The 12,000-nt window shown below is 41.3% G+C and overlaps 1 protein-coding gene across 2 annotated transcripts in view; it reads right to left on the reverse strand.

The window, feature by feature from the left end:
* Positions 1-12,000, reverse strand: part of LOC117002510 (contactin-6-like) — a 122,648-nt gene that overhangs the window by 67,543 nt on the left and 43,105 nt on the right. The window contains exons 3-4 of one of the 2 annotated variants that reach the window (XM_033071692.2): positions 11,359-11,485; positions 5,744-5,868 (exon numbers count right to left, since the gene is read on the reverse strand). In XM_033071692.2, coding sequence (XP_032927583.1) covers positions 5,744-5,868; positions 11,359-11,485 — 252 coding nt within the window. Of the gene's footprint in view, positions 1-5,743; positions 5,920-11,358; positions 11,486-12,000 lie in introns of both variants that reach the window. The other variant, XM_033071691.2, reaches the window with a different exon arrangement.

Genomic DNA, 12,000 nt, shown 5'->3' on the forward strand with positions numbered 1-12,000 from the left:
CTTTAAGGTCCCTCCCAAACCATTCCAGGATTATATGAAAAATCACCTTTTAAAACAGAGAGGGGTCAGTGCATTACCCAGTGCAGGGCAGAGAGTGGAGCTGGAATGAGGATAGAGACTGAGAGATTTGGGATTATTCAGCCTGGAGAGGAGAAGCTTTTAGGTAACTTCACTGTGGCCTTCCAGGGCCTGAAAGAGCTACAAGAGAGAGAATATGGAAAGGTCCTGGAGGGACAAAACAGGGGAATGGCTTCAAACTGACAGAGGGTCAGATGGGGTATTGGGAATAAATTCCTCCCAGTGAGGGTGGGGAGGCTTTCCTTGGATCCCTGGAATTGTCCAGGGTCAGACTGGACAGGACTTGGAGCAGCCTGGGACAGTGAAGGTGGCAGAGAGGGAACTGGATGATCTTTAACATCCTTTCCAACCAGACCATTCCACGATTCTCTCTGGATATTGACAAGTCTGTGGCTTTACCTGGTACGTCCCTAAAGAGGAAAATGGAATTTAGCAAAGCAAGTCTCAAACTTTTGGGGCTGTATTTTTGGTGATGACCTTTTCCTGAGCTCTTCCTCCCTCCTGCTCCTCAGTTATCAGCTGCTCATCCCTGAGTGCCTGCACTGAGCAGGTCATGGTTCCTTTGGAGGAAGAAAGGCCCTGCCAGAATTCCTGCAATCCAGCTGCCAGGGAGCCTGATCAGTATTCCAGCCCTCATGTGCTGTGATGAATTAACAATCAGCTTAAAGACCCAGAGAGCTTTACTCCAGGTAGTAGTTACAACAGCTAGCACACCTTTTAATCAAATACAATTGTTACACAGGGATTTCTGGACACACACAGCACCACAACACAACCCAGCCAGAAGTGCAGGTGCCATTTAGCCTTAAATTCATGCATGTCCAGACTTTGCAAATTCAGCCTATCTGATCCAAGCCTATTGATTTTTCCATTTTCTGTTTGAAAGCATACACTGCCAGTGAAAAGGGTTATGACATCCTGAGGCTGCTGGATTGCTTTGTGATGTTTCTGTAATTTGTGTGCACTCGAAAGTAAATAACACGATGAAGTAATCAGATGAGAAGTGGGTTTTCAGCTGGCTGAGCATCTCCCAGCCCCTCCAACAGGGCTCTGCCAAAGCCCAGCCTGCCACCACCCAGCAAATATTAAAGGGGTCTGATTGGGTTTCATCTGTTCCTCCTTGAAATGGTTAAATGCCAATGATGGGTTGTTATTCCTGTGCTTCAGAATGGCACAAAACCCAGTCCAGCAGGAATCGTTGCCTCTAATTTGTTATTTCAGCCAAACTGTGTCTTCTGTCTCTGACAAAATGCACGTGGAAGCTCCTGGGAGCTGCAGATTTCGTTCCAGGTGCTCCAGCCACGCTCAGCCCCACTGCTGGGAGCACTGGCCAAGGATGGGGAAACGCTGCTGAGAATGAGCACCAAGCAAAACCCCACCCTGAAAACCAGGAGAAGGTGGTTGGAGCCCAAAAACCCCAAGGAGAAATCCTGCCTGGGTCTGTAGCATTGTAAGGAATTTTGAAATATGGGGTCTGATGGCTGCACTGGGTCCTCTCCTGTGTGGCTCAGGGCAAAGTGACCAATTCTAGGCACGAAATTTGATTGTTGTCATTGTTTCTCAGAGTTTCAGGTCTGAGAAAGCTGCAAGCATCATGACTTTTATCATCAAGGGTAGAATAACTTGACTAAGAATCTGATTTAAGATCCCTAAGAAACAAAATGCTTTCAATTTATACTGAATTTTCTGAGTTTATGCCCTGAATAATTATGAATTAGGTTCACATTTGATTATTTTTCATTGTGAAGTCCTTTTTTATTCTAGTTTGTTTAATTTTCACTTCTGATTTCTCCTGCATATCCCTTAATGCCTCTGCTATAGATGTGTTTGAGAACTAAAAGAACAAGTAACAGGCCTGGACAGGCTGTTTCATGCAGCCTGTTATGGGGATTTCCCTCAAGACCAGTTGTTTGCACACAGTTATTTTTGCTTAAAACTGAGGAAATAATTAAAGCAAATCCCCTGTGTGCCTTAGGAGAAACTTCTGGTTGAAGCCATACTGAAGCAGTTTTCCCTAGCAGGTTTTTAGTTTGTCTTTTTTTTTAAGGCATGAAACGCCTCAAATAAAAATGCCTTAGGAAAAATTTCATCACTGGAAGAGTGGCCAAACCTTGGAACTGGCTGCTCGTGGAAGTGGTGGAGTCTCCATCCCTGGAAGTGTTCAAAAAATGAGAAATGTGGCATTTTGTGATGTTTTTATGAGCAGGGGCTGGAACTGATGATCTCAAAGGTCTATTCTAGCCCTGTTAATTCTGTGATTTTGTGATTCAAGATGGAAAAGAACTCCAGCCTGTGACCTAACACCACCTCATGGCTGCACCATGGCTCTGAGTGCCTCATCCAGGCTCTTTTAAACACTTATGAAGAACATTTTCCCAAAGTCCAGCCTAAACTTCCCCTGGTGCAGCTTAAATCTGTGTCCTGTGCTGATTCTGTGAGTCTAAGCTGTGGAAAAGCTGAAGGAAAAGCTCTCAGGTCCTCATCTCTTCCTTCAAACCTCAGGGCTGCTTCCAAGCTGAACTTCCCAAGCCTTGGACTCCCTTTAGGCTGAGCTCAAGAGCTCCAGGTGACCTTGTGCTGGATGTCACCACTGCCCTGGAAGGGGAGGGACAGGACATTGATGCCTGGAGGAGAGGCAGAGTTACAGGAATAAAGCAAGGATTTATTAAAACTTTTCAAAGGATTCACCTTGGGCAGTGCCAGAGCCTGGCCATGGCTGCACCCAGGATGGACCCTGAGTCAGGAGTTTCACACTTTTATCAGTTCTGTTCCATTCCCATTTTGGGTTCATTGTCCCATTCCAGCCCCAGGCTCTGCAGTCCCACCCTCCCAGATTCTCTCCTCCATTCCCTGTTTGCACTTTTTGGGGCTGGAGCTGCAGAGTGTCCTTGGTTCTGGGCTGAGAAAGGATTGTTGTGTGTGCCTGAGCTGGGAGAGAGCCTGGAACACTTTGTGTGGAGTTCAGAGTCACCAATGCAGTGCAGAATCTGGGAAATATGAAATCTAAAATTGAGGCATCACCATGACTCCAGCCTGGACAAGGACCCTGCTCCAAGGCCTGACACCAAAACTTCACAACAACTTCCACCTCAACAACTCCAGCAAAACACTGCTCCACATGTGCTGCTGGCAGGGCAGCAGGAGGTGTGCAGGATTTGTAGGGAGCTTTCAGGTTTATTTATGACAAAACAAGCCTTGTGCAGGAAGTGGGGATGCCAAGGGCCTGCCATCCTCGTGTCCCACTAATGCATTCATGTTCTCCCTCTCCCTGATGCTGTCTCTCATTTTCAGCTTGTAGCTTTAATAATCTATGCCACTGCCTTCTGTACAATATTCCTCCTGCAGCTTTCCTTTGACAGCTCTGGTTTTAACAGAGGATAAGCACCGAACTCCAGCTGAATCTGAAGACATATTTCTAATCTCATCCCGCATTTATTTTCCTTCTCGGAGAACTTTCTATCTTGAACGGAGCAAAAAAGTATTTTTCACATATTAAGTTGACAAGTTGGATAGGTGTCTGGAGGTACCATTAATTCAAACTCCAACTCAGAGTTAGTTACCTTGTGGTAAAGAGACAAATACACACAAACCCTGGTAGCTGGATAATAGGTTTGATTCAATTCTTTATCAGGGAGATTGCAATAATGTGCCAGGCATTCCAGTCCAGGGAAGAATCCCATTTTGTGAGGTGCTGAATGAAAATGTCATAACAGCAACGTGCCTGCCTGCCTGGATTTTAAGATATAGCCTGAAGTATTGGTTGAAACAAAGGAGTAAATTGGATGGCAACATGAAAATAAGAAACAAGGAAATGTTGACTGTGAAATAAGTGTTTCAAGGTAATTTGTTCCACTATTCTCATCAGGTCCTTGTGACGTTTGCCATGTACTGTGGGGTTTTTTTCCCTATTGTAAGACAACTTAAAACTCCCAGTTCTGCAGTGATGCCACTAAATTGAAGCATTTTCCTGTAAATTTGTGCTTGTCAGTGTAAATAACAGCCTTTGATTTGTCTGTCCTCTCTCTTCTCCATGGGGAAGGATGTAAATATCTGTCACCACTCCTGGCAAAGTGGTGTAGTGCTTGCTGATGGGATAAATTGAGCATTCTGTGCTGCTGTTAGGGCTGGGGAAAAACCAGAGCCTGCTCTGGGATCTGCTGCCTGCAGGAGCTTTGGGGAGTGTTTGGGTGGGGAAATAAAGCTTAAATAAAGGAACTGCTTGGTAGAAAATGCTGAATAATCACCAGAGCCTTCTATCTTTCACAGATATTCTGTTTTTCCTTTCTCCCCCTTGCTTCTTTTTTTTTTTTTCCAAATTTTTTTTTTTTTTTAATATCTATTTTATTCCTTCATTTAAGGACATTCACTTTCCTCAGGTTTTTTCTCAGCTCCCTTCCTGGCCTGCCTTGGTTCCTCAGGGATTACAGACTCCATGGGCAATTCTGAGGTGGCTGTCTATTCCTGCTCCTTTCTAAAATGGAATTTGTTCTGTCACTAAACAACTTTCACCTTCAAATATGAAAAAAAAAAAATTCCACAGGGGAAGTCTGGCTTGAAAAAAAATGTTTCAGCAGAAACAAGTGGTAAAATAATGAATCAATTTTTTTATTCTTTTTACATTTGACCAGCTCTTGGAAATCAAAGGTGTTTGAGAAATTCAGGGTAAAACATTATTAAATGAGGTACCAGTGATACACCTTTTGATCAGCTCTGCTGAAAGAGACTCTGTGAACCAGCCTGACCTCTGATGTCTCCTTTGTGTAACCCCTGTGACACCAGGTTTGCTCTGAGAAATGGAACAAGATTAATAATTAATCCGTTTGCTGGTGTCTGAAATGGTGACACAAGGTTGGCTTTAGTCACATGTTTTATTAATGAGCTTTGAAAACAATTGCTTTCTCCCAGCAACAGACTGCTCTGAGCTTTAGACTGAAAAAAAATAATAAAAAAGAAGGGCTGGAGGGAATATCTGGAGTTTTTTGGTTGTCACTGTTGTTCTCCCCCCTCCCCAGGGCATTCACAGAACTCGGTCACCGTGTCCAAACCTTGTGAAAAAGGTTGTGAAGTTGTGAAGGAGTGAAACAGGGAGCAAAGATGAAATAAATTTTAAATCATCTCAAGACAGACAACGTGCTCGACCTGAGGGAGCTGAAATGTGAAATATTTCAGAGAGCAGCTCACACTTTTCCACATTGTGTGAGGAAAAAAAGTGTTTCTTTGGTAATGTAAAAACCAAAAAATCTGTGTGCCAATTAGGGGAACAATATTTTTGTGTCTCAATTGGACCTCATTAGCTACAGAAAACTCAAAGCCTGAATTTTTTGCAACAATTTCCCCCCAGCTACCTGTGGGATAACAACAAAACCACTGTCCTGAAAAGTGAAAACACCTTTGTTAAGTGAAGATAATTGTGCTCATCTTCCTTGACCTTTCAATTTCCTGATTTTTATTCTGGCTCCCAAGGGCAGCAGCCATCAGATGTCTGGTTTTGTTATTAATATTTACTAGGAACATTTTGATTTTTTTTAGGAATAAGCAGTGCTGAAGGAAGTCAAACCTTTTGGACAGACTCCCCAATGACCCTTTAATTACCCAATAAATTACAGTCCATGTGCAGAATTAATAGGAAAATAATGCTCTAATAAATATGATCTTCCCAACTTACATGCAAATTGAAGCTTTGCCTTCCTGCTCAGAATTGTTCCAAATGAATTTGTGGCCAAACACTGGTATGTTCCAATATCCTGATTTTTATGTGGGTTATTGATTGCCAAGCTGCCTCCAACCAACCTGTAGTGATAACTCATGGTAAGATCAATATCTGTGCCATTTTGCTTCCACCTTTGAGGGGAAAAAAATCAAATTATGCTTATAATTTACAGAGCCTATTCATATTTATCTTAAATAGTGTGCTGTAGCATACCTGTAATGATAAAAATGTAGTTAAATATCACAAAATTACATCATTTTTCACACACGACTGCTTCTTACATCAATCTTAATGATAGCAATAATGGTATTCTTTGGAAAATCTTTACTTGAGTCACCAGTGTTCACCCAAATGTCCACAAAAAGTAATTATAACTTATTCACACAAAGTTACCCATTCACTCAGGAGGGGGTTTACACCTTGTCTACAGCTGCATTATTTTCTATAATATGAATGATGCCTGAATGTGCTTTACAGTCCTGGCAAATGATTAATCATGAATTTGGCAACAGGAATGCTTTGGAGATGTAGATCAGGAAGGATTGCACTTCAGAGGGCAGAACAAAAGCTGAGAAGGAAATTTTCCCACAACAAGTCTGGGACTGATCACTCCATGATGAGAACGCTGCTGTTTGAAATCATCATTTGTCCCTGTTAGCCCACTAAGCAGAAAATGGATTGTGTCTGCAACATTACCCAGCTGTTTACAGATGTCAAAATACAATTTCTCTTCCAAAGAAAATAAATATTATGTGTTTCAGGGAAGGAATTTTTGTGGCTTTGCCATTATCCATGCTAGGGTTGAATTTTCCTTGCTCATGTGAGGGCCAAAGGAAGGATAAAGGACTCAGCCACTGAGGCTGCATGTTTGGGGTTTGGTAATGCCACGTTTTAGGTGGTGGCAATCCTAAAACTGCACCACCAGCTGTGTTCTTCTCCTGATTTTATGTCAGAGCCACCTCCTCAGCCTTTATCCGTTCTGTTGATCTCTGGGTGTGATTCCAAGCCCTCCATGGGATGGGAGGTCCATACAAAAAATGCCAGTGGCTCACTCTGGGTTCCAAACCAAGGGGAATAATTTCCTGGACTCCCTCCATGGGATGGAAGGTCCATACAAAAAATGTCAGTGGCTCACTTTGGGTTCTAAACCAGGGCAATCATCTCCTGGATTCCCTCCATGGGATGGAAGGTTCATACAGAAATACCCAGTGGCTCACTCTGGGTTCCAAACCAACGGGAATAATCTCCTGAATTCCCTCTATGGGATAGAATGTTCATACAAAAATTCCCAGTGGCTCACTCTGGTTTCCAAACCAAGGGGAATAATTTCCTGGATTCCCTCTATGGGATGGAAGGTTCATACAAAAATTCCCAGTGGCTCACTCTGGGTTCCAAACCACGGGCAATCATCTCCTGGATTCCCTCCATGGGATGGGAGGTTCATACAAAAATTCCCAGTGGCTCACTCTGGTTTCCAAACCAAGGCAATCATCTCCTGGAGGATCACAGCACCACAATTATCCATTCCTGCTTATTTGCACAGTTCCTGGCAGTGAGGGCATTTCCCCAGCTAACAATAGAAGCAAACTCACACTTTATCCCTGGACTCAGAGCTCAGGATTTTGTCCTTGCCCTCCCAGGGCTCTCCCCACACACCCACACTGCTCAGGAGCTGGTTTTGTGCTGGAGGATTTCCACCCTGGGCTCTGAAATGCAATTCTGGGCTCCAAGGGGAAGCTCCACAAGTGCAGGGAAAGCCCAACCCTGACCTTCAAGGGAACACTTGTGGTTTTGAACAACAACAACTGATTAAATATGGAATCAATAGAATTCTGTGAGCACATTCTAATAACATGAAATAATTTCTTTGTGTTGCTGTCTCCCCTTTCATCCACACTTAACTCTCAGGAATTGTTCCTGCAAATTCCAGCTGATTTTTGGTGGTTTTGTACCTCTCCTCAATTCCTTTTGAATGTTTGCTTTAGCTGGTCTAGGTTTTGCTGTTATTTTTGAGAATTAGCATTAGCATTTTGCCATATTTCAGGATTTGCATATGCTCCAAGTTGTCTAAAGCTTTCCATTTTCTAATCTAAGATATTCTGGTATTTAATTTGCCAGTTCTCTTTAATTTCAGAATCAATCACTGAAATAACTGCTGTCATCATTGCATGGCTCCCAATTAAGATCTATAATTGTTTTTCCAAACAAATGCGAAGACATTGGCTTAGTTGCTGCAAATGAATTCTTCACAGTATCCCCATAATCATTCTAATCACCATGGTACAATGATTATTAAACTTTGCATATAGATCAGGGGTTCAGCTCCTGGTGTGGGCTTTTTCCCTAATTAATATGTTTACATCACTGAAGGAAGCAAATTAATGAATTCATGTGGTAGACAATGATTTAATGGCTTTGTGTCTTCTGCAGTGTATTAATACACAGAAATCTGGATAATTATTTTAGGGAGTTTTTAACATAAGCCCATTAAGGCAGAGATCATCTATGTATTTTTGTGATTTTTTTTTTCATGCAACCATTGGAAAATATTTTTCTTCAATTATGGGAAATACATCCTGGATTTTTTTTTTCCCACCAATTGTTTCAGAACCTAAACTTTAAAAAATTTGCTATATTCTGATGCTGAATTGATCAGTTCCCCAGGAGCCCAAGGACTGTGAGTGGGTTTATGCCCACGTGGTTTAATAAATTATCTTTTCAGCCTGCTGCTACAATAAAAATATCAATATTTTTATGACTTCATTGTGCTCTATATTTCTTAGAATATTTGCATTCAAATGGAAATGTCCTGCCAAGCCACCTGAGGCTTTCTTGTAATTGGGGAAAGGATTTGCCAAACCACCCTTCTTGTACAACATTTCCAGAGAAGAAAAAGGGAAGTTTAAAAATTCTTTCCTGTGAAACAAGACAGCAGAGGGTGAAGGAATTTTTAATCCCACCCCACTTTGGAGGCAGAATCTGCACTAAGCCAAGAACATCCCAGGGAACAAGGACATGAGAGCAGGGCTGCAATTCCTTCGTCAAGGGTGGATTTTTGGGATTACTGGGAATTGTTCTCTAGCTTGATGCAATGATTATGAACATATTTGTCATTTGCAATCCTTGTAGCCTTTGTGCTCTGTTCCCTCCCTTTCATTTGTGTGTTCCAGTTATCCTCGTGCTGCTTGGATTTGGATTGGATTTGAATCTCTTTATCTCCTTTTGGTGCAGCACTCTGTGTTGGGCTGAAATATTAAAATGTTGTTCTAACAAATGCTGCTTATGCTGCCCTTGGGTTTATTTATTTATTGGTTCCATTGTCTCCTCTCTGAGAGGATTATTGAGGGGAAAACACCCTCAATTTCCAGCTTGTGTAAAAAAGAGAGCACCTGAAACCAAGCAAAAAATGTCAAAACACTGCTGGAAACACTGCAGGGTGTTCATGGATAGGCTGGAAGTAAAAAAAAAAAAAAAAAAAAAAAAAAAAAAAAAAAAGTAAAATTCATTTGTGATAAACCCTCTGGTGACTACAACCAAAAAAGCTGAAGTACCAAAATTTATAACTGTACTTTGAAAATTTGTCTTTGTTTACCACTGACATCACACCAGGAAACACCTGGAATAATGTACCTGACATTACAGATAATCCTGACTTTAAAAAAAAAAAGACACAAGAGATAAAATTATATTTATCAGAACATTTATATAGATTTCTTAATGGTTTCAGAGATGCTTCCATCCATATTTTTGTTTCCAGTGTAATCTGTGCTCTCTGCTACTTCCAAAGGGAAAATTGTGTCTCATTTTTATTGCTCAGCCCTTCCACCTACAGTTCTACACAATTCTTGCACTGTGCTTCTCAGACAAGCAATATTTTGAGGAGGAATTGCAAAAAATTATCACTTTATTTGACAAGTCTATAAGAATAAAAGAGTACCTTGTAAAATAAAACTTCTAGGGAATGCTAAGCATTTTTTATTTCAAGAAAAGACATTTATCAGCATATTTTTGATGTAAAAAAAATGCTAAATAGCAAATTAACTCGTATCTAACTTTCTTCCTGTTGGAGTGGTTCTGTATTTCTGAATCAAAGAGAAACCTCCAGCAGTCCTTGCTGTTCTTTGCCATCACTCAGCAAAGGAGATGATTAAAATTTCATACTGGGCTTGATTTATCTAAAATTGTTGGAACTTTAAATATATGGGCTCAATCCTTATCTGACAAAGCCAGCATTAGCTGTAGTGAAATCAAAGTGAAAATTTCCTGTTCCCTCTAAATTGTGGTGTAATTGCAGCAGTGATTGTCTGATAACTTTTAATTGACCTCAGGGCTCCAGGATCCAGCCCCAGATGTTGATCTCGTGTCCCTGGAGCCACTGAGGCTTTGGGGAAAAAATGAGAATGGTGAAAAAAAAAAAACCCAGGGGATTTAATTAATGGGTGGGTAGAAAAAAATAAAGATAAAATATGGATGTGGAATGTGGGATGGGGGAGACTGCCCAGATCTCCTGCCTGGTGGGAGCTGCTGCCTCTGCTCCTTGTGGATGTGGGGAGCCCATGGGGGATGCAAGAGTCCAGGACTTTTGTATTGAGCTGCTTAAATATGAGACAGAAGGGTGGAAAGACTTGAAATTGGCTTGGAAAATACAGGAGGGTTTCTACTCATAGGGGGAGAAGCTGCACTGAGAAAAGGAAATTGAGGGTTCCTTTCATAAAGGAAATTAAAGAAATTAAGGGTTCCTTTCAGCACTCAGTGTCTGGGGACAAATCAGGCCATGATTCTCAGATATTTTCCAGGGAAGGCTGTGGTGGGAGCAGTTAAAATCTCTTCAATAAATATTCTCTAGGAATTTGATAGGACATGATTTTCTTTCATACCTTGCATGAATGATTTATTTTTTATATAAAATTTTCCTTTACCTCAACCATTACTTTCCCTATTATTTTCCTGAAGAAAGCACAGTGTCTTTTTTTGGTTCTTTTTTTTGGTTTTTTGGTTTTTTTCCTAGATTCCCAGCTTTTCCTCTTATCCAACTTGGATTTCCAGATCCTTGGGGCAACAAGTTCTCCTGGAAATGATGAGCCCACAGTTACCTAATAAACAAAAACCCCTCTGTATGAATTTATTGAGTGACTCTTGCAAGGTACTGGAGCTGTTTCTCTAAACAAGCACCATAAATATGCACAGGAAATGCTGGAATTAGAAAAGGGGAAGGATGTTGTTCTTCTGCTTTCCAAGCATTTATTAATGTATGGAAAGTTTTATCAAGTACAGATGCTCAGTGCTTCCATTTCCCCATTTTTCACAGCTATTCTGTGGATTCACAATTAATTCTGTATATTTTTAAATACTTTGGGGATGACTTTCAATTATTTTCTTTTCCCGTGTTAATTTTCTTTACAGCAAAGCAACAAAAATATTTTTCCTTCATTCCTCAAATTTACTCTAAGCTTTGTATATTCCTGCTGTGAGCACTCAACACATTTTGGGGTGTTTATTTCTGGTGGTGCAGTGACTAAAACACAACTCAGAGAATCCCATGAGACAGAATTTCCCCCAGGCTGATTCACCTGTAGTATGGCAGTGGATATCCTTTGGCTGTGCAGTTCAGGAGGATCTCTGCATTTGCTGAGCCCATGGAATAAGTGATATCATATGGCTCTTGGATAAAAATAGGCCCATGGAGGGTTTCCTCCCCTGTGAAAGAAAAACAAGAATTTAAGATTAGATGTCTTCAGCATGTCCTTCCACATAAAATTGTCCTTTGGAGTCCTTTGCTTTCAGCTGCAAGTTAAGATCTGCTATTATATTCAACAGAGAAGCCACCTCCAGACATTGGACTATTAAGGAGGAAATATTTCAAGGCTGATTGATAATAAAATCGCAGAGCTCAGGTGCTGCTGATTTATTTTGCAGGTGACAGTGAAGCTTCTTTGCATATTGCCCATGGAAGCTCTGTGGCAGCTGTTAAATGTGCCCATGCCCCTCATCCCTGGGCTGTGGAAAGGATGGCAGCAGGAAAGGATGGAATTGTGGGGTTAATTGTGGAATTGTGGGACTGTGGAATTGTGGAACTGTGGAATTGTGGAATTGTGGAATTGTGGATTTGTGGAATGGGGGAATTGTGGGACTGTGGAATTGTGGAATTGTGGAATTGTAGAATTGTGGAATTGTGCAGTTGTGGAATTGTGGAATTGTGGAATTGTGGAATT

This window comes from Catharus ustulatus, chromosome 13 (genome assembly GCF_009819885.2).
Source record: "Catharus ustulatus isolate bCatUst1 chromosome 13, bCatUst1.pri.v2, whole genome shotgun sequence".
In the NCBI taxonomy this organism is placed as follows: domain Eukaryota; kingdom Metazoa; phylum Chordata; class Aves; order Passeriformes; family Turdidae; genus Catharus; species Catharus ustulatus.